Raw genomic sequence first — 19553 nt, forward strand, 5'->3', positions numbered from 1 at the left:
CCCAGTGTGTTTGTTTTCTCTTTTTGCCTCTCTCTCCCCCTTTTGCTCTCTCTCTCTCTCTCTCTCTCTCTCTCTCTCTCTCTCTGACTCTGTAAGTGAAACCCTAACTGCTCCCTTCATTTTGATGCAGCCAACTGAGTTCTGCTGGACCAAAATGCCCTCTATTGTTATGGATGTGCGCCGTGGAGAGAAACTGAGCCTCGTAGATCGTCCCTCTGTGGGTGAAACTTGTAATGGTTTTGATTAGAAAATGGGGGAAGAAAACCCAGTCAGCTCCTTGTGAAGTCTGTTTTTGTTTCAAAACGCAAACCTTTGGACTTTGTGGGCAAATGCGAAGGTTTCGCTTGTAACTTTAATAAACCAGCTTGTAAACTAAACCTTAAAAAATGCTACATCTCCTATTTGTTTTCTTTCTCTCATGTATTCAGATAATCAAGCACCTAGCCACCGTAACACCCAGTTCAGTTACACACACAATGACTCATCCGCTCGTCAGTCAGTCATGTGGCTACACTAATTTATGTCTCACTTGTCGCTGCAACACCAGTGACGCTGCTGTCTCTCATCAGTTTTTGATGCTGCTGTCTGTCATCACTTTGTAAATATCTGCCGGCACAACACAGACAGATAGTTAAAGAGAACTATAGCATGTAAAAGCTAGCTGGAAACACGGCTACTGTAGCTTTAGCTAAAGTTACATTTATTTCATCCCCTTAGCTCTCTCTGATAGAAAAAAATATCACTGTTGATGAAATGATGTTGACAATGCAGTTTGCTTTTAAAATTGCATATTTTAATGTATCAAAGTGTAGATTCGTTGTATTTTGATTTGAACATAAATATAGTAGACACAGCTAGCAAAAAAAGAAACAAAAACAAAGAAACTTTAGCAGATTTTAGCCATATTTAGCTAACTGTTTTGGTTTTCCACTCCATACTTATACTGTTTGGTTTGATCTCATCGCATCATTTAAAGCGTTGGCAGCTGTTTCTAGCAAACAAGCTTAAATATGCTAACTAAAAGTTTCCTAAGTCTGGATGTGTATGCAGGCAACTATTTGCTTAATTGTTAGCTATAAGCACTTCAAGTTATTTCAGGGCTGTGTGTGAGTTTCTGCGAGTTTATTCTTTCTGCCCCCTAGTGTCCAAAACCCACTCCATGCAGCTTCTGGTAGCCCCTGGTCCAAGCTAGAGGACGGTGGTAGGCTAGCTGGTGGTTGTTGAGCTCTGCACGGATGGAGAGCCAGGCCTGCCTGTTTGTATTGGCCAACTTTCAGCATTCCACATGTCTTTGTGATTTTCAGCTCCCTGACCTCAGGAGACCCTCCACACTACTGTAAGTTATACTCACACCAGGAGCACATGGACCAAGAAGAAACGCTGAAATCCTATTGGTTCTTGGCTGGTTTCTAAATGCACATGTAATGAAAAAAAAAAAAAAAACTGCAGCCACACTGCAGCCGTCACAGCAAATCAACTTTAACTCTAAAATATACAGTGATGATTCCTCTGAATTTACTAAAAAAAAGGACCACTGACATCTCTCTCTCTCTCTTTAAAGAAAGACAACTCTCTTTTTCACTTTCTTTGCATGAAGTTAAAATCTCTGGCAACATCTCATTACTTTCCAAAGTTTTAACAGTGCTCCTGTAGGTTAAAGTATGGAAAATGGTGAATGTCAGCTCTTTCAGCATTGGAATTAAATCTGATGAGTTATTATATTATTCCTAAAATATGGATGATGAAAGTACCGCTACTGGAGATAATTTGCTTTTCTTGGTATTATCAAATACAATCAATCATTTATATCTACAGTTATGCTGAACTGTGTAGGAAGTGAGAATGAGTGTGTCTAAAATTAAAATCCACAGTTATCCATGCCTGCACAGTGGAGATGAGAAGATGGAAGCAGTGTGTTGAAATTCCCCACTGGTGCACCAAGTGGAACAGTAAGTCGGGGGTAGCAGACTACTGTGTGTCACTGTGAGTCTGCAGTCACCCATGTGGGCTGTATCTTTTGCTCCGATGCATTGTTAGCAGGGCTAGTCATGGGGCTTCCAACGAAAATGAAATTAGGAGCTAACAAAGTTAGAGGTGCTAATTACAGACTCACGCTAACTGCCTGGTCAGGGGAAGGGGAACAGTCGGATTCCATCTCACTCTTGGATGTCTCTTAATTTAATTCTCTCTAACCAAATATGACACCCTGTCCAGTGCCTGAACATAGTCCATTGACTGTACAAGCAGATTCTGTCACTGTATGTTGGCATAACAGTGTCAGTGTCACCTTGCCCTACTGCTCCACATTCGTCACCTTGATTGACCCAGCAGGCTGTTCAGCAACATAACAGAGAGAAGCAAAGTGCTCATAGTGCATCAAACTGTGCGTGTGCGTGTGTGTTAAGCAGAGTTTGAGGTGAGCAGTAGGTTAAAGAAGATACAGTAAAGAGAGAATGTGGCAAATTACCCTAAGAAACGAGGAGACAGTGGGTGCACGCACGAGATAAGGAGGAGACATGGAGGTGATTAGGGTGGGGTGGGGGGGGGGGGGGGGGGTGTTCATAGCCAAATTAAAGAACAAGCAGGGCCTTGAGGCTGATCTAAACAGGATTTACCTGTTGCTGTCCCGAGGTGACTCACTTGACTCATTTACCCAACACTCCCAAAGACCTCGTTAATTAAGGCACAGAAATGCTAAACACTCTGCGTGTGTGTGTAGGTGTGTGTAGGTGTGTATGTACAATCTTGCAGTCTATCCAAGGAGGGTTGAATTGAGGGCAACTGGACTCGGTTGTAGATACTTGAAATTATTTTTTGGATAGGGGAGGACGGATGGTTTGAAAGAGGAGTGAAGGAGTAGAGAAACCATCCTTCAACAGAGAAGGACGTCTACAACACCAGTTATCCCTCACCTACAATACTGTCCTTTCATCCCTTCCCAGGAGACTTAACAACCATTTAATTCACATTTGGCCTCATGTGACAACTCCAACCACTGTTGTTTACACTTGGCCTTAGGTGACTCTAACGATTCTAACGACTGTTGTTACACCAGCCGGGAGCACTAATGAACCAAGTGGTATCAATTACCTTGATAACGACCCCGCAGATGTTAAATACCTGGGATTCCCTACTAGTCAGTTAGAACTGAAGACGCCGCTTGGATGAGAAGCAAAACGTCTTCAAGTATCTACAACCGTCCAGTTGCCCTTGATTCAGCCCCCCTGGGATAACCATGACCTGGATGACTGAGAATCTTCCCAGAAATCTTGCAGTCTCCAAGTCCTTGTACACATAGTAACTCTGCATTTGGATTCTTGTATTGAATTATCTGACACTGACACCCCAAATCAGCGTCTCATGAACACCCAGAAACACAAAGTTAATTTCATGCTTAAATGTATATATTACAGTCCTACTCATTCCTCTAACAGAAAGTCTCTGACAGCAGCATGAACCCAATCACCCCATACTATATCCCCTTGCCTGAAAGAGGCTACAGGATTCAGTCAGTCCGGTTTATTCAATCTCAGTCAGTAGAATAATAAATTCTAACCTACAATAAAGAAATCATAATGTCATAAATCCTCAAAGCAAAACAGCTATGTGACAGGTGGAGAGGCGGAGGAGCGAAGTCAAAAAGGAAAGCTTTCTTGCGCATGTCAGGCCCGCCCCTGGGTAAACTAGTCTTTGAATTTCACATGTTACAACACAGGCCTCAACATATAAACATAGGCAGAGCACACACATCAGGGATGTCACACTGCAGTTACCAACCCTATTATTCAAAAAACCAAAAACAATAACTGTCAGCCACAATCGACAAAGCTGGGAACAACGCCTGGATGGGCTCCATCTCCCACTTCGTACCTCTGCAAATGGAGACCAAACTGTTTGCCGCCCCCCCCCTCCCCTTCACTCGACCCGAAGAACACTCCTATATCCGCCCTTTGCCCTAGGGATGTGTGTCAGGATGGTTTACACACTAAAAACAAACAGGCGTCCCATTGCAACAGCAAGAGAAATGGATGTGGGTTTGGACGAGGTGGGAGACGGAGGGAGGAGGGATGGAGTGGAAAGAAGGAGGCAGGATCAGGGTACACATGAGGGAGAGAGAAAGACAAGGAAGGAGGAAGGGAGGGGGTATTGTAGAGCAAGAGAGTGAAAGTTGTCATAAAACGACAATAAGAGGCCTCAGTGCCACCCAGTGACCACATCAAGGCTTCTGTAATGACAGGCTGTGCAGAACACATGTCGGCCCGAGTGGTGGAGTGTGTGTGTTTGTTGACGCGTGTGCGCCCTTCTGTCACTGCTAAAAAATGGCTTCGTTAACCGAGTAATATTATTCTCAGCATGGACACATGCACAGTACATCATCCATACCACAGAACAACACTCGACAGGCACAGAGTGTACACATAAAGCCTTTAATTTAGAGTATACTGCTGCAGTACTTTACTGTTTGTAGTGCAACTTGAAAAACTTAAGTTACTTGTACTGAATGTGTAACTGGAGCCGTTTTTGCTTGTGACCAATGTCTACTTGTGACCTCACAGGTTTTGGCCTCGGTATGGACATGAGCGATGCAGCTCAACCAAAGAGTGATTTTCCTTCCAAGATTGTTTCATTTGAAGGACTTGAAGAGGTAATAGCATCCAGCATTTCACAGGAAAATTTCAAGAAATACAGAACAAAATTTTTGAAAAAAATAAACTCAATTTTATGTAGCAGATTTTTTTCCTTATCCATTTAAGCAGATCTTTGTTGGGACTCTAAACCCTTGGTTGGGAACCACCAGTTGAGCAGATTTAATCACAAACTTAAAGGCTTTTCCCCACTAGGCCTATTAGAGTGCTTCTTTCCTCTCCTGCTTTCCCTCTGAGCATTTGTTGTGCACATCCCAAAAAAATTACAGCTTTGCAATTTGCAAGATGCATATAAACCTTTGAATTGTGGGGGCAGTATATCTGGATGTGAAGTAAGGACTGATCAAACAACAATAATAGTCGAAAAACTACAACAGCTTGTCGCCTTGCTGCTGCTGCTTTTCATGCCCCAATCTTAACATAAAGAATGTTTTTAGCTCCTTAAGTGTCACCATGTTTTGTTAACATTGTGCAATGAAGACATTTCCAAGGAAGATATTCTGGTGTTAGCCAGGAATGAGTCGTACCCGATCTGCTGCATAGTGGATATACTTTTAAATCCCTCAGGTTCACACTTTGTGCGCAGGTAGGTACATGAATAATACCATTTGTTTCAAAGCTATCTGTCAAACCATGGTTCACCTTGATACAAGCGTTGGAGTACAGATTGCCATCTTCCTGCTGTGTTCATTCTAAGATAAAATAACATTGGACATAACTGGTCTCTATAACTGGATGCTTGGTTACTTCACTGACAGAAGGCTTGCATCAGTCTTTGTGAATATCTGTCCCAACTCTTACTCTTGCTTACTCTCACTTTCATCGAAGCTCATGTGACTGATGAGTCCTAACGTGTTTCCAGTTCCAGTCAAGAACTCCTGCACCAAACCCATGACATCATATCCGGTTTTGGTTCTGAGGCCTTTTTCATGGCAGACATTTTGACTCGTCACAGCAGGAGAAGCTCAGGTGAAACTCATAACGTTAACAATGGTTCAGATCTATTTGTGTCCCATGAAGCCATACCAGTGAGCCATCATTCACAACAGCAGAGCCCTCAAACTGGCAAAACTAAAGGGGATGCAGCCATTATTAATCTTATTAATTATCCCTGTGCTTTTCCTGTTATGACATGTCAAAATGTTGGCTATGAAAAGGTTTTGTTTCCAAGCCTTAAAGTGAGGTCACTGTGGCCTCAAGTAACATTTATGGGATGATGGTAAATCCTAAAACACAGCGTAACAGTTGCACAAGAGTCATCAAGTCAGCGAACTGCATCAGTAATGTCAGTTACTCAGCAATACTGGGTCTATCTAAAGTTTGCTAACGTTAGCTAACATTAGTCTCAGTAAGCTACCAGTCATACCGAACCAAGTAAGACTGTAGCAGCAAATCCCATGAATGTACAATACTGAAATGAGAGGGTGCTTTTTATTGCTGGTGAATCCAAAAGCTACATACTGTAGTCTCACTTATAAGCAAAACTGCAGTGACCGCACATGTTTTCCATCCGCTCTTAAAGACAAACATCAGCTGTGACATCATTGATTGGGGTGGGGCCAGAAGTTCAACATGCGAGTTTCCGCCTGTAAAGAGCGACTCAAGAACGGTTTCGAACCTCGTGTTGTCTACTGTGGATTTAACATTAACAGTGTTAAGCTCAATGTGTTAGCAAAGGATGAAGAATACAAGACAGAGTACACTAGTGGTCTTAAAATGTCTGTCCGTGCATGCAAAGACATATATAAGTAGCTTTTACAATGAATGGATGTGACTTCACCTCCTTGTCCAGAGTATCCTCATATTGAGGAGTACAGAGCATTAGGCTAGCATGCTAATTGAAACAGCCTGCGTAAACAGGCCAGAGATTGGCCTTGCTGCAGATGCCCTCACACCAAATGTCATAGACATGTGCGGCGCAGCTGGCATCTATGTTCAGGGCAAGTTGTTCAGCTACATGCAGAGAAAAAAGAAACAGGAGCTTATAACGAAACAGGCCAAGAAACAGTTGAGAGATATTCCAAGAAAAACCTGAGCGTTTCCAAAATAAAATCAGCAAAGTTTCACCCCGGTGTGTGATAAACAGTGTGTGTAGGACACGGCTGTTTACCAGAGCAGACCTGGACAAAGAAAGCCAGACAGGCAGCAGTGGAACGATGGAGGGACCTGAGCCCAGGAGAGAAAATCCTGTTCTTTTTCACAAACACCTTGTAGAAAAAAAAAAAAAAAAAAAGCCTGACCACAAAAGAGGCTCTGTGCTCGAGGCTATTTCAGTTAAGAGTTCTAGCCAGGACAGATCCACTGAGAGCAGAGCAGAGTGAGATGGAAAGAGAGAAAGAGAAAAGGGAGCTTTATTTGGTTAACAACTTCCACGAATCAGTATGGGGGAAGAATGTGTGTAATTTGGCACTGTTTGTTTTGCATTAGGATATAAAATATGTCGGGATTACTTCATCACACATCTAAAGCCCAATGAAAAGGAGATGGGCGAGAGTCTAGAGGAGGGGAACCACAGTTTTTTGTAAGTTGGGTTTTGGGTAACATCAAATGTGTCTCACTGGGACGACGGCTTCGGCATAGCACAGTGAAAAATGTCAGCAGCGAAATGACAGCCTCAAATGAGCATAAATCAACAGATACAGCAAACTATTTAGCAATGATAATGACGTACAGTCTTTTATATACAAAGTATCTAAAACTGAAACTGAAGGCTGTTTTGTGTCTAAAAGTGCTGTTGGTGTATTGAATGTGACATCGCTCATGCGGGGTAAAAACTCATTCGTAGAAGATTTTATGCATACTGGCACTGGAGTCCCCTGAAAGACGGTGAAATAGCAGCTCTCTGTGTAAGCCATCTTTAGTTTACCGGGATAATCATGGCTCTTATCATAAGGATTTCCCTGTGTAGCTGCCTGAAGTGTGTAGTTTGAATCCATGCCCACAGACAAAATCTTTCAGTCCATCGGAGGGGCGGAGAAAAAAAAATGTTCTAAGCATGTATCAAAAACAGAAAACTTGGCCTCGGAGTAATCACATTAGCAAGTATGTTTAGGTCCTGGTGGAGACTCTGGACCGAGGTGGTGGGGATAATAAGACCGTTCCTGATGCCTTCAGTGTGAATGGGATCTTTTTAGGGTCGGTTTTACAGCCAGGCCAGAAGGGAAAGTAAACTCAGATGAAAAGAACAGAAACAACAATAAAAGAGCAGGCACAAGGAAAAAAAAAAAAGCAAAGCAGGGATCTGAGATGCTCTCAGGGCCAAAACCGCAGATAAAAATCTAACCGCAGAATGAAGGCCAGATTGCTCTAATTCACTGTCATCTCAAGTATTTTTTTGCTCCGCATGGAGGGAGAGAGAGGGAGAGAGAGAGAGAGAGGGACAGAAAGAGCGGCAGAGAGCCCCTATCCTCCCCTCCTTCCCTTCCCCGTCCGCCTACACCCACTCCTCTCCTCCATTCAGATTTACTGCTCTTAAATTGTTAGCCCTCTGCTTTTAATGGCCATCTCTAGATCATCAGCTCTTAAAATAAACACTGGGGCTTGGATTACCTTCTCTATCACCATTCCACTGAAGCAGAACACGCTTGCAGGGACTGTGCCTCGCTGCGCTCTCCCCTCCTCTGTCTTTACGTTAATTCTCTCGGTGCGCTCCTCTCTGTACGTCTGGGTTTGCTGGAGGAGAGCCTCGTATTAAAGCTGAACAGCAGAAGAATCGAAACTCAAGTAGGGCTCAGAAGCAGGGTGGTCTGCGTCTAATAATACACCAATCAGATGTTACCGCACAAAGGGCAAATAACAGTCTAGATCATCTCAATTGCTGCTGGTAGTAGAGGGATACAAGAGAGAATGAAAATACCTACTAATAAGTGTAATTGTAATATTCAGCCACTACTCCTCAATTAGCAGATCATTTCTAAGCAGAATAGGATTTTGGGTAAATTTCAAGCTCATATGGTTTTATAGCTTTCCACTTCTGCGGCGACAGATTGCACCCAGTCAAGCACCAGTGAGGGGGACCCAGTCGGGGCCTGGTTTACCTTCTCTCCGAGGCCTGCGCACCCTTTCTCAGGGCAGCTCACCCCACATGAACGGTCAGTCTAATCTCCGGTTCCAGCTGGGTCATATCAGTGCATGTACATTTTTATCCCTGTTTGCCTGAATGTGGTAGTTTCCCTTCACGTGTACATACATGGCCCACAGGCATCAGGTGTGAAGTGGGTTCAGGTGCTGGGTGAGCAGGGGGCATGGGGTCGGTCCGGAGAGGACGCTCATATGCTCTGCTGCCGGGAGCGTTTGTTGTCGCTCGGCTTGCTTTTATGGCACACATGAGCATATGCATGGAGGCACGCACACGCACACACACTCATATATACACAAACAACAACTAAAAACCTACTTCACACACTTCACTCCTACGGACTTAAAGAGAGCCACTGGGGATGTCGGCTTAATCTTTTAAGAGGAAAAGCAGATTGCATTTGAAAAATGAAAGGGGAAGGGATGCAGGCTCATGTTTATGAATGATAATTCAGCCGGCCAACTCACACGCAACTGTTGTATTAATATGTGAATACGCAGTACTTATACTGTAGTTAAGGTTTTATGTTTAGACTCCGACCTTGTCACTCCCCACAGAATATGTTGAAGATGTTTGCGGAGAGACAGAGAGTGGGGAGTGAAGATAACAAATCTCCTTCATGGGAAACTATCAGAGGCAACAGGTGGATGTAAGGGTGGAGCAGCTTCAGATTATGAAGAAGAAAAAAGTGAACCAAGTGTGGCAGCTTTAATATACTGTGACTCATTTTGCACAATTCAACATACTCACAAGCTTCACTCCCTTCCTTTAGTGTTCCACTTAACACTAATGTTCTGTTTGGGTTCTTGAAGAGCACGGGCTCTCTTAAACAGCTCAAAAGCATACTTAACGTTCCTTTAACAGCGTCATACTTCATGACTTTTCCTGATTTTATAAACATAAACGCCTATAAACATGATTCTCAACCTATTACGTGTTTCAGAAGCGTGCTACTTGTTAGATAGAATGGGTTTTCATATCCTCTGTATCTATGATTGGTGTTGGCAGTACTTTTTACACAGCACTGCCCTTCTGAAACCCAAATAAGTGTGTTTGGATTTCCATATAGTTTTAGAACAGTTTGTTCATAAGAGGCCTATGAGGTAGTTTGACCTTTCTGGGGTCTAATTGACTCAAACATACATCAGTATGCACAGTGGAATAACATTGTACATTTCTTTGTCTGTGAATGACTTTTCAGCAAACAAAACAAATAGATATGTGTCTGTGTATAGCTTGTATTACATATAAAACATTGCAAAAACTTTTTTTGCTGTAATAACAGTGTTTTATGATAGTTGCTGTATTTTGTTACCTTCATCAAATGTGCAAACTCAGTTTGTGGCAAAGGGAAGAGTCACCACTTCACTACTTTTCTACATTTTGGGTTATGATAAGATAAAAGGAAAGAAGTTTGAGAAAAATATGTTGATTCTACAAGTATTGTTATTATTTTTACATGTAGAAAAGTGGGGAATTGAAGCCAATCTCACCTAACACAAGGCTGTTTTCTCTCCTTGTCTCTTCAATCATAGTCTCCCCTCATTTTTAAATTATAATTTATATCTGAGCCATCATCTCTAAAGGTACTTAGAGCTTCTTAGAGGATAAAACTCACGTGTAAGCCCTCTGGACTGAACTAAGCTGTACAAAATGTGTGAATAACATTAAGAGAAAAATCTGCTCTAAAATTACAGTTTGACATTTTTATCTCACTTGGTCCACATCCAGTGACAAGTGTTTTATATATCCAGGAACAGTATATCATAACGCCAAGCAAATCTAATATCCTTTCTTTTTCTCAAAGGAATATACATTATTCCTTAGAATCTAAAAATCACATTCTGACTATAAAAACCCAAATGTTGACATGCAGTCAGTGCGTAGCAGCTGCATGTATATGATGTTTATGTGCTGTGTATGTATCTACTTATCCATCTGCATGAGTGCGGGGATGCCCTCTATAGAGTGAAAGTGATCTGAGTGAATTCCTCTGGCAGAGCTCAGTGCTCTGGTTGCCCACACAGTGGGCCGCAGTGCCACGGAAACGGCCCAGCACTGCATGGCAACTCACCGTGCCAACCAGGCCAGTCGCTGACACTCCTTGGATATCACCCAGGAAAGGTACACTGAGAAAAAAAACAGCTACGTGGCCATGGCAACTCTATTCATCGGCCTTTCTGGACAGATACAGTAAGGCCATTTAGCCAGTGGAGCATGATAGCACGCTGGTTGTTTGTTGTGAGCTTTAAGGTGACACAGAACTTTTTTTTCGATGCAACGAAACAAAATTGTTCCATAATGTGTATAAAATATGTAAAACTAAAATATAGTTGGACATGTGTCACTCCGATAAATAAATCCAAACAAACAATGCAGTTTCTTCAATTTCTTTCCCCCTAATCCGCTCCATATTTTTATTGCTCACCAGGGAGAGAGGGAAAAACAGTCTTGTTTTCCTATCATTTATTAAATGTATGCATCCAAGCTGCCAATAAGGATTCAAATGAGTCTGAAATTATAGACGGGAGAGTTGAGCGCTGACAGTTGACGGGTATAATGAGGATGCTACCATCCAAAATGATGCATGTGAAATGGATCTGGCCGTCCACATGAAAAGCAAACAGACGCAGAAAGTGAGTGAACGTGTCAGGTGATTCGGTGATTTTTTGAGCAGGAGCCCGGAGCTGGACAGAGCCCTGCCCTGGAGAGGGTCTTCAGATGAAGTGCGAAGGAGGAAAGAATCTGAGAGCAGAGCTGTGAAGCGCAAGTGCTTAAAAGTGATGTGAGGGAAAAAAAAAAAAAAAAAGCACAAAACACAGTCTCCTTTATTCTCTCCAACGGCTTGTTCAAAGTGTAAATCCCTCTCTTCATTTTCTTTGTCTCTGTCTGAGTGCCGCATTTGCTGTTCAGCTGCTCAGAGACGTGGCGGGTTTATTTATTTATCCATCTCCCATTAATCTCAACATTTGCACCGACAAACACGGAAGTAGTCGCATTAGCGCCTAGTTTGCACCTACCTTCCCCTGACTATCGACTCTCGGGATGCACGTGTCAGAGACAGAAGCGAGCGAGGCGTTTAAGTGGTGTTGGAGAAGAGAAAAGGGGAGCAGACACCCAGGTGCGCCGGCAGATGCAAAAAAAACCCACTTGAATACAGGCTGCCAGAACGCCTGAACTTAGTGACTTATTTAAATACATGACAGACAAGTTAATTACACAAGTTAGTCTGGTTAAAAACATTTAAAACTACAAGTATAGAGCTGGAAAAGCTGTTGAAAGAAATAGAAAATGATGCAAAAAAAAAAGGAGATTTATACGTGGACTGTACCTTACAGTCAATAGCTTTTTTTCCATACGCTTCTTCGCACTGGGAACAGGACCCCCCACCCCCTGCGACCCCATATATTCTCTCTGTTATTTCAGGGAACAAAAGCTGAGCTCTCGAGGCCATGGGTGGATCCATGAAAAGAAGAAAGGAGTCCTGCTCCTGGTCCTGGCTGAATAGGGGCCTTTCACACTTAGAGAGGCCTGTTTACTCTCCCTCAATAATGGGTCTAATTTTCTGATCATTATTGAGTAATTCCATCCACCCCCACACCCAGTATTTAACGCTTTCTCCCATCACTCACGGCACCACGTTCTTGTCTCGGAAAGGCCTCGGGGTCTCTGTCCTAAATGATGTACAATACATGTCCTTCAATCCCTCTAAATCCATCAGTTCTTAATCCTGTCTACCGTTTCCTGCTCTGCCTGTGACGACACCTGAAGACATTTAGCAAAAAGAATGGAAAGAACGCAAAGGCAGAAATTAAATTCACATTAAAAATTTTTTAAAAAAAGGGGAAATCATTCATCATTGTTAATTTGCGTGGATGATTTTTTTTTTTTTCCACATGTGGATTCATTCTCTCCTCTGATTGGAGAAGAGCTGCGCTTTATCCTCCATTTTGTTTTGGACCTGAATCCACAGCAGCACCATCACACTGAGTAACAATATTCGCTCTGCTAAAAGCTGGTGGAAAATTTGGAGAAAGGAAACAAAAAAAAAAAAAAAAAAAAGGAATAAGCCCGGTAACGCGATAGCCGTTTTATTCAACGCGCCGACACAAAATCTACACAAAATACGAGCTACGTTTTAAACGTTTGTGGAGCTCGCTTTTTCTGGACTACCCGCTGTGAGAAAGCATCCATGGTAGAGGTGGTAGGGGGCGTAGGGGAAGCGCAGAGGGGAAGAAGTGTTAAACGAAAACAAGGATATGGGGGGAAAAATGTTAAAATGAGAGAGAGAGAAAGGATCAGAAGGAGAGAAGTTGGCAGAGACTGTGTGTCGGTTTGAAAAGCTGGCACCTTCTAAACAGAGCTGCAGCTTTGGGTGCCAAATGCTGCCAACCAGCCCCACTAGCCTGAATATCTGCCCTCCCTCTCTCTTTGTTTTCAGCATGGCATTTTGCATCATCTTTATTCTACGCTTTTCTTTTTACTTTATATCAGTGCTCAATATCATCCTAAAAGCAATGACTGACGTTTATTGCCGTTAAACGACAGAATAAATAACACAGAGGGGAAATTAAAGGGAGACATTTATTCATCTATTCATTATTAGTGTTCATTTCAAGGATTTTATTTGGGTTATTTTATTTAAGAGGATTTTGTTTGCGTATAATTGCTCTGAAAAAGCATCGCTCGAGTTTGAGACGGTTTGAAATAAAAGCAAAAATAAAAAATAAAAAAATGCACACAGCGAGGTGGGATCTGTATTCGGCGGTGTGTCGCGGTGTTCCTGTGCCGTTTTCCGTATGGAAAGAGCTGTCCCAATTACAGGGCAGTCTCCCCGTGCTCTGCTCCACTGGACCGAGGGAACAAGGCGCAAGGCGGACTGATCAGAATCTGGCTGCTGGGAACGGGCCCAGAAAAGACGCTCTCTCCTCTTCCCTTCCTTTTCCCTCTCCTTTCTACTCCTCTGCTGTCCTCACCTCTCCTCTCCTCCTGCTCTTTGCCCCTCGGCTCAGGCAGCTGAGGAGCCAAGCCTGTGTGGGTATACGTATGTTTTTAGGGAACAGACAGATTTCAGGCCTGGCGCCTGTACAGAGAAAGAGAGGACTGGTCATGCAAATTCACACACTGAAACAAAACGGTGTTAGAGACCAAAAATAACACACAAAGAAAGCAGGGGGAAAATGTGCGCGTTTTGTGTTTCCGTTGTTTTGTTCTTTTTTTTTAAAAAGCCGTTCAGGAATACAAGAACATAAATACAGCAAATACTCGACAGATAAAAAGCTATTACAAGGGTTGATTTGCTTGTTTATTTCATTGCATGTGTTTACTATATTTATTCATGTGGTTTTTTAATATGTATTATTAAGCAATTTAATTTCTCAAGAAATAAATAGATTTCTGTTTGGTTAATATCAGCTACTATTTGCTAACGAAGGAGGAAAAAAGTGAGCTGCTAAATTGCTAAAAGAGACACCATAACATTTATTTATTAACCTTAATTATACAAATAATTAAAAATCACTGTACAGTGAAATTAGGAAATAAAGCTAATCCATGTTGCCCACAATAGGCACTTTCTGGTACAAGGAATTTTTCTATTTGCAAAGCTAAGACCTGACCTTTGTTTCAACACTGAACTTAATTCAATCATATACTCAGTCTTTTGTGTATCTGTTCCAGTATTATTCACTAAACTGGATAATTACAGTGAATATGAAGCAGGTTGGCCTGCTACCAAGCCCATAGAGCAGCTCAGCAGTCGGACCTATAGAGAGGTGGAAAGTTGGGAGAAATCAGTTAAAGGAGGTCAGAGGATCGGACCCAGCATCAGCAGAGCGGTCTGCGTCTTTTTACTGATTTACTTGGAAGCCCTATCATACTGGAATAATCTGTTTACCAGCAATTCCTTACACTCCGCATACTCCACTCTTCTTTTCTCTCTCTCCTTCTACCACACACACACACACACACACACATACACACTGCAGAAAGCAACTGGAAAAACTGGGGGCTCTGAAAATGGGCCAAGCATGGGCGGTTGGAGGCCCCTATGCCTCAGTGCATATTAAATCACAACAGTGTCACTGACACTGTCCCGTCATGAGAGGGGCTTGCCGAAGCTCAAACTTTATTGGGCACATTATTTCAAATGACAACAAAGCGTAAGAAAGTTTCCGTTGAAAGTGTCGGACCAGCAGTGTTTTTCACACCAGATGAATGTGGCTCCCTCAGCGCCGACACTCTCCATTTCTCTGTCGGCCCGGGTTACGGACCGATGCCAGAACACTGGAGCACAATTCTGCTCTCCGTCCAGAAATCCCTGCTCTGCACAAGACACTCAGCCAAATAAAAGAAGAGATTTTTTTTTTTTTTTTTCCCTTTTTTCATCAATATGATTCCACTCTTTTCTTCTCCTGCAACCACTCAGCAACTTACTAAGCAAAAAAACAAACATCGCTTGATTGTATGAAAATATTACTGCTCTGACACATTCTGGTTAAACAAGGCCACAGTGCAAAGCCTCTATAAACCATCACACACAGACGCCCTTATACATCCCTGTGTGTAAAAAAACAAATCCCACTGTGTCCTGTTTGTTCTCCTCTTCATTATGTAACTGCATCTGATAACTTTACCTCCGTTTGAAGCTCAGGATATTGGGCAAAGCAGATAAGATGTTTTTGATGGATTAACGTGATGTGAAGGCGTTAAGTCTCTCAGTCTGCCTGTTTGTCTCCCTGCCGATTCCTCTCTTTGTTCGCCTCTATTAAAAGATACTCTCTTGCCCATTTGTAATGTCGGGAGTGTGCGCACAGACACGCTGATGGGTAAATGAACATCTCTTAGGTTCACAGTCACACCAGACCAGCATGGTGATATGGTGTAGGCTGGCACACGCGCGCGCACACACACACACACACACACACATTTGGCTTTCGGACCTGGCTCAGGCACCTCTCTGGTTCGTCTGTCTCCAGTACAGAGTGCAGATATGGAGGCTGCGCTCTCAGAAACATCTTTTTATCATAACAGCTCAAGTAATGAAAGCCGTATGAGGCAGCTCCAGGTCCAAACATGACTAATGCTGGAACTGTGCGGATTCGTCAGACTGACAAATACGGAACACGTCGCTCGAAAAACATGACCTGATCCGGAGTCTCTAGGTGGAGAAAGGCCCACGGCAGCGCCCAACTGGCGAGCCAGACTTTAGTTTCGACAGACATGTGATCAAAGATGAGATCAGATCCTCCTCACTCCCTCCTCTCTCTTTTCCTATCTCCTTCACTTCCTGCACATCCCTGAATCATTATTGTTATCATCATCAGATGCAGCAGAATCAGTGAAAAGAAAATGAACACTTTTGGGGTCGACTCTCATCAGTCCGTGACAATTATATCATGCTCTGTGTGTGTGTGTGTGTGTGTGCGTGTGTGTGAAGCCAGGTATTTGTCAAAAGAAAATGATCGGGCTCTTTTTGGTAGTGAAACTTTGCAGCTGCAGAGCAGAAGTGCAGATCAGAGTAAAGCTCTGCCCAGCCGGAGTGGCTTTGATCTGTCCCAGCTAGCCTGCTCTCACTGCCCCGCCTGGAAGGCCGAAGTCTATAATTGGACAAAAGCAGAGACACATAGTGTACTGTAGGGAAGCAGAAACAGAGGAGGGGGGTGAGGAGGGTGTATCTCCTGTCCTGTCAATCACGCTGCTTGAAAGCAGAGCCCCCCCTGCAGCTGGCGACAGTGACATCAGTGGGACAAGAGAACTGAAACACTGCGGCGGGGACGGGCCGGCTGAGACGGCTGCGATCCAATCATCAGGCCTGGCAACTGATGGCTTCCGCAAGACACAGACACCCTGGAATGGGGAGCTAAGAATAAAACTGTAACGCTGCCACCCCAAAGGTTAGAATGGAGCCACGGTCTGTCTGTCTGTCCTCTGTAAACTCTGGTTAACCCCAGCCGGCCTCCTGAAAAACAGCGCAATCCGAGCTTACAAAGGTGGATGTTTTTTTGTTGGAGTTATTTCCTCACGTCCTCTCTGTTCCACTCTAGTCGTATGTGCGAGATGCTGCACAGACTGCTTTTGAGGTTGCTGTGGAAAAGCTGAGCAGGATCAGAATAAGAAACCTTCTTCCTCCCATAGCACTGGACTTGCGCCTTTGTTGGCAGATGCAGCTCTACAGCCGAAATACACCAGGCAGGGACGCGTCGCGTCACGTAGGCGGGGCGGAGCGGGTTTTTTTACCTGCTACACAGACTCCGTCTTTGTAGCGTGTGGTTGCGTGCCAGCCATTGAGTTTTGCCAAGTGATAATGCGGTTGGTTATGGAGGTTTTGGAAGCGTAGGCTATATTAACTGATACTGAATTAATTAACTAGACCGTTCTAACGACAGGATCACGTTTACACATTGATTTGATTGATTTATTTTAATGTGCAATGTAAAAAAAAACCCACAAGGTTGCACTGCTGCGTCACATTGCCTCTGGTAAAATTAGGTATTTATTTTAATCATTTAATCAGGTTGTACTCGTTTTTTTACTCAGTTCTATGTAGTTTTTACTTGTTGGAGAGCCAAGTAGCCGAGCATAGATTAAAAAAAAATAGACCAGCTGCGTAAAAATAGAGATGAGCAGCGCGATCCACGTACACCCAGCTTCCGTGGTCAGTGTAGCAGCTACAGTTCATTGTAATGGACGCACTCTGATGCGGCCATTCCTTCGGCAGACGTGTCGCGTCACGTCCGTGCCTGGTGTATTTCGGCCGGGAGCAGGGAAAAACAAAAATGAACAATACTAAATTTAAGATGAAACACAAGCTTTTTTTTCCAATTTTAAAAAAAAAAGGCTTATAGTCAATTAAGAAAATGTGTGTGTGTGTTCTCCACTGAAAAACAACAACAATATTTGAAGCAGATTAATTGAAGAATGTTCACATATGTACAAAAAAAAAACTAACAAATGTGATGCAAACACACAGCAGACAGATGAAGGCTAGTGCAGAGTATGTACGGGGGTGAGTAGCTGCTCAGTTCTGGCAACGGGTAAATAAAGGCTTTACTCCGAGGGGCACCAGGCTGCGCTGGGAGCTAATCTGAGCCGTGGTTCGCCACGGCACATTGTGGAACAGGAAGAGGCGCTCACGGAGGCCCCGCAAACTCAAGCAGAGTTACACACTGGGCTGAAAGGAGCCTGGCATGGGGTACTCTGTCACAGAGGAACGCTGCACCTCCCTGCCAAGGAGAAGAATTAAGCCCCTGTAACTGTATGCCAGTCTGTGGTAAGAGAGCTCAGGATAATAATAAAAGGGGCAGAAGAAGGGTCTGTAACTACAGTATGTGTGTGCATGATGAGACAGTCAGTGTTTACACCTGACTCTACCTGCAAACTCCTGGATCCTGGAAACATGCCAGCTAACTGCACTGTAACTGAAGAGTAACTTCATGATGAAAGGCAGAAAATGTATTTGCACATTTATCATATTGTAATTTAATACTAATAAAGTATTTGCAGAGTAGCTGGGCTTCACTAGTGAATATACAGTATTACTCTACTGCTGCTTTAACCAGTCACATATAGGATACAGCTTGTCTGACACACAGCACCTGCACAACCACTGATGCCCCATCACTGAGAGAGAGAGAGAGAGAGAGAGAGAGTCTTCTTTTTCACATTTCACTGGACTTTTTTTTTTTTTTTTTTTTCCACATTTTTTAACTGAATCACAAGACGCCTACACACCTCAAAAAAACCTGATACTGTTGATGGTTAAGATCTGTTTTGGTAGTGAACACCACACCAAAACGAAGCTGCAGGGAAAAAGGATTATTTTTCAATGACAGTTCTGCTCTCCCAAGACCAGAGCAGTAATACCCCATTAATTATGATATACTTCAAATATTATTGTACTTGCTTTAAATAAGTATAACAAAATATTATGTTTTAGTTTTACATCAGGAGTGTTTCTTTTTGGCAAAAGCAATAAAAACATTGTTAGTAAATTAATATCATTATGTTAATTTAGCATTGCCTATTTAGTAACACAAAGAATAATTCTTACTAAAATATAGTTAATCTACTAATTGCAAAAATCAATATCTATAATATGACTTTTTTCCATTGAAGTGCAAAAACAACTGCAAAATCTAACAAACTGAACCATTTCATTTCACGGCATGGATCTTTTTCCAAGAATGCCTGCAGGTTTGTATACACGTAACACTAAAATATTTTCACCCCCTCTATTTTAACTTTATGGTCGCAGCAGGAAACACGTGTACCGAAGATGGAAAAATAAAACATCTCATAAACAAACAGAGGCAGAGCCACGCTGTCATAAACAGAAAAGTCTCAACTTCTGTGTGTCTGGTGTGATCGGTACAATCGGATGAACCACGCACAAGGCGGCTTGGATGAGTTGTGTTTGAGGGAGAGCTCCCGTGTCTGTCAGCGTGTGAGTGTGTACCCCTGTGAGTGTGAGTGTGTGTGTGTGTGTGTGTGTGTGTGTGTGCGTGTGTTTGCTGGCTGGCCGGTGGAGGAAAGCAGAGCAGAGTGGCGTTAAGGCTGAGGAGGCTGAGGCTGCAGACAGGCTGACTCTCCCTGCCTCCTAAACTACCTGGGACTGGGCCAGCTGTCACTGCGTTCTCCAGACCACCACACACACACACACACACACACACACACACACACACACACACACACACACACACACACATACACACACACACTAACATACACACAAAAGGGCCCACAGACACACACACACACACACACCTCACTGCTACTGACGCACACCAATCTCACAACAACATACACATGGATTACAGACACATGACAAA

General features: G+C 43.1%; 1 protein-coding gene across 14 annotated transcripts in view; it reads right to left on the reverse strand.

Moving 5' to 3' along the window:
- The window catches only part of nfixb (nuclear factor I/Xb), a 146939-nt gene that overhangs the window by 74152 nt on the left and 53234 nt on the right, over positions 1-19553 (reverse strand). The window contains exon 5 of one of the 14 annotated variants that reach the window (XM_042392775.1): positions 13381-13754. The exons of the other annotated variants lie outside the window; for them this stretch is intronic. Coding sequence (XP_042248709.1) covers positions 13543-13754 — 212 coding nt within the window. The 3' untranslated portion in view covers positions 13381-13542. Of the gene's footprint in view, positions 1-13380; positions 13755-19553 lie in introns of those variants that run through there. 14 annotated transcript variants of the gene reach the window in all.

This window comes from Thunnus maccoyii, chromosome 18 (assembly GCF_910596095.1).
Source record: "Thunnus maccoyii chromosome 18, fThuMac1.1, whole genome shotgun sequence".
In the NCBI taxonomy this organism is placed as follows: Eukaryota; Metazoa; Chordata; class Actinopteri; order Scombriformes; family Scombridae; genus Thunnus; species Thunnus maccoyii.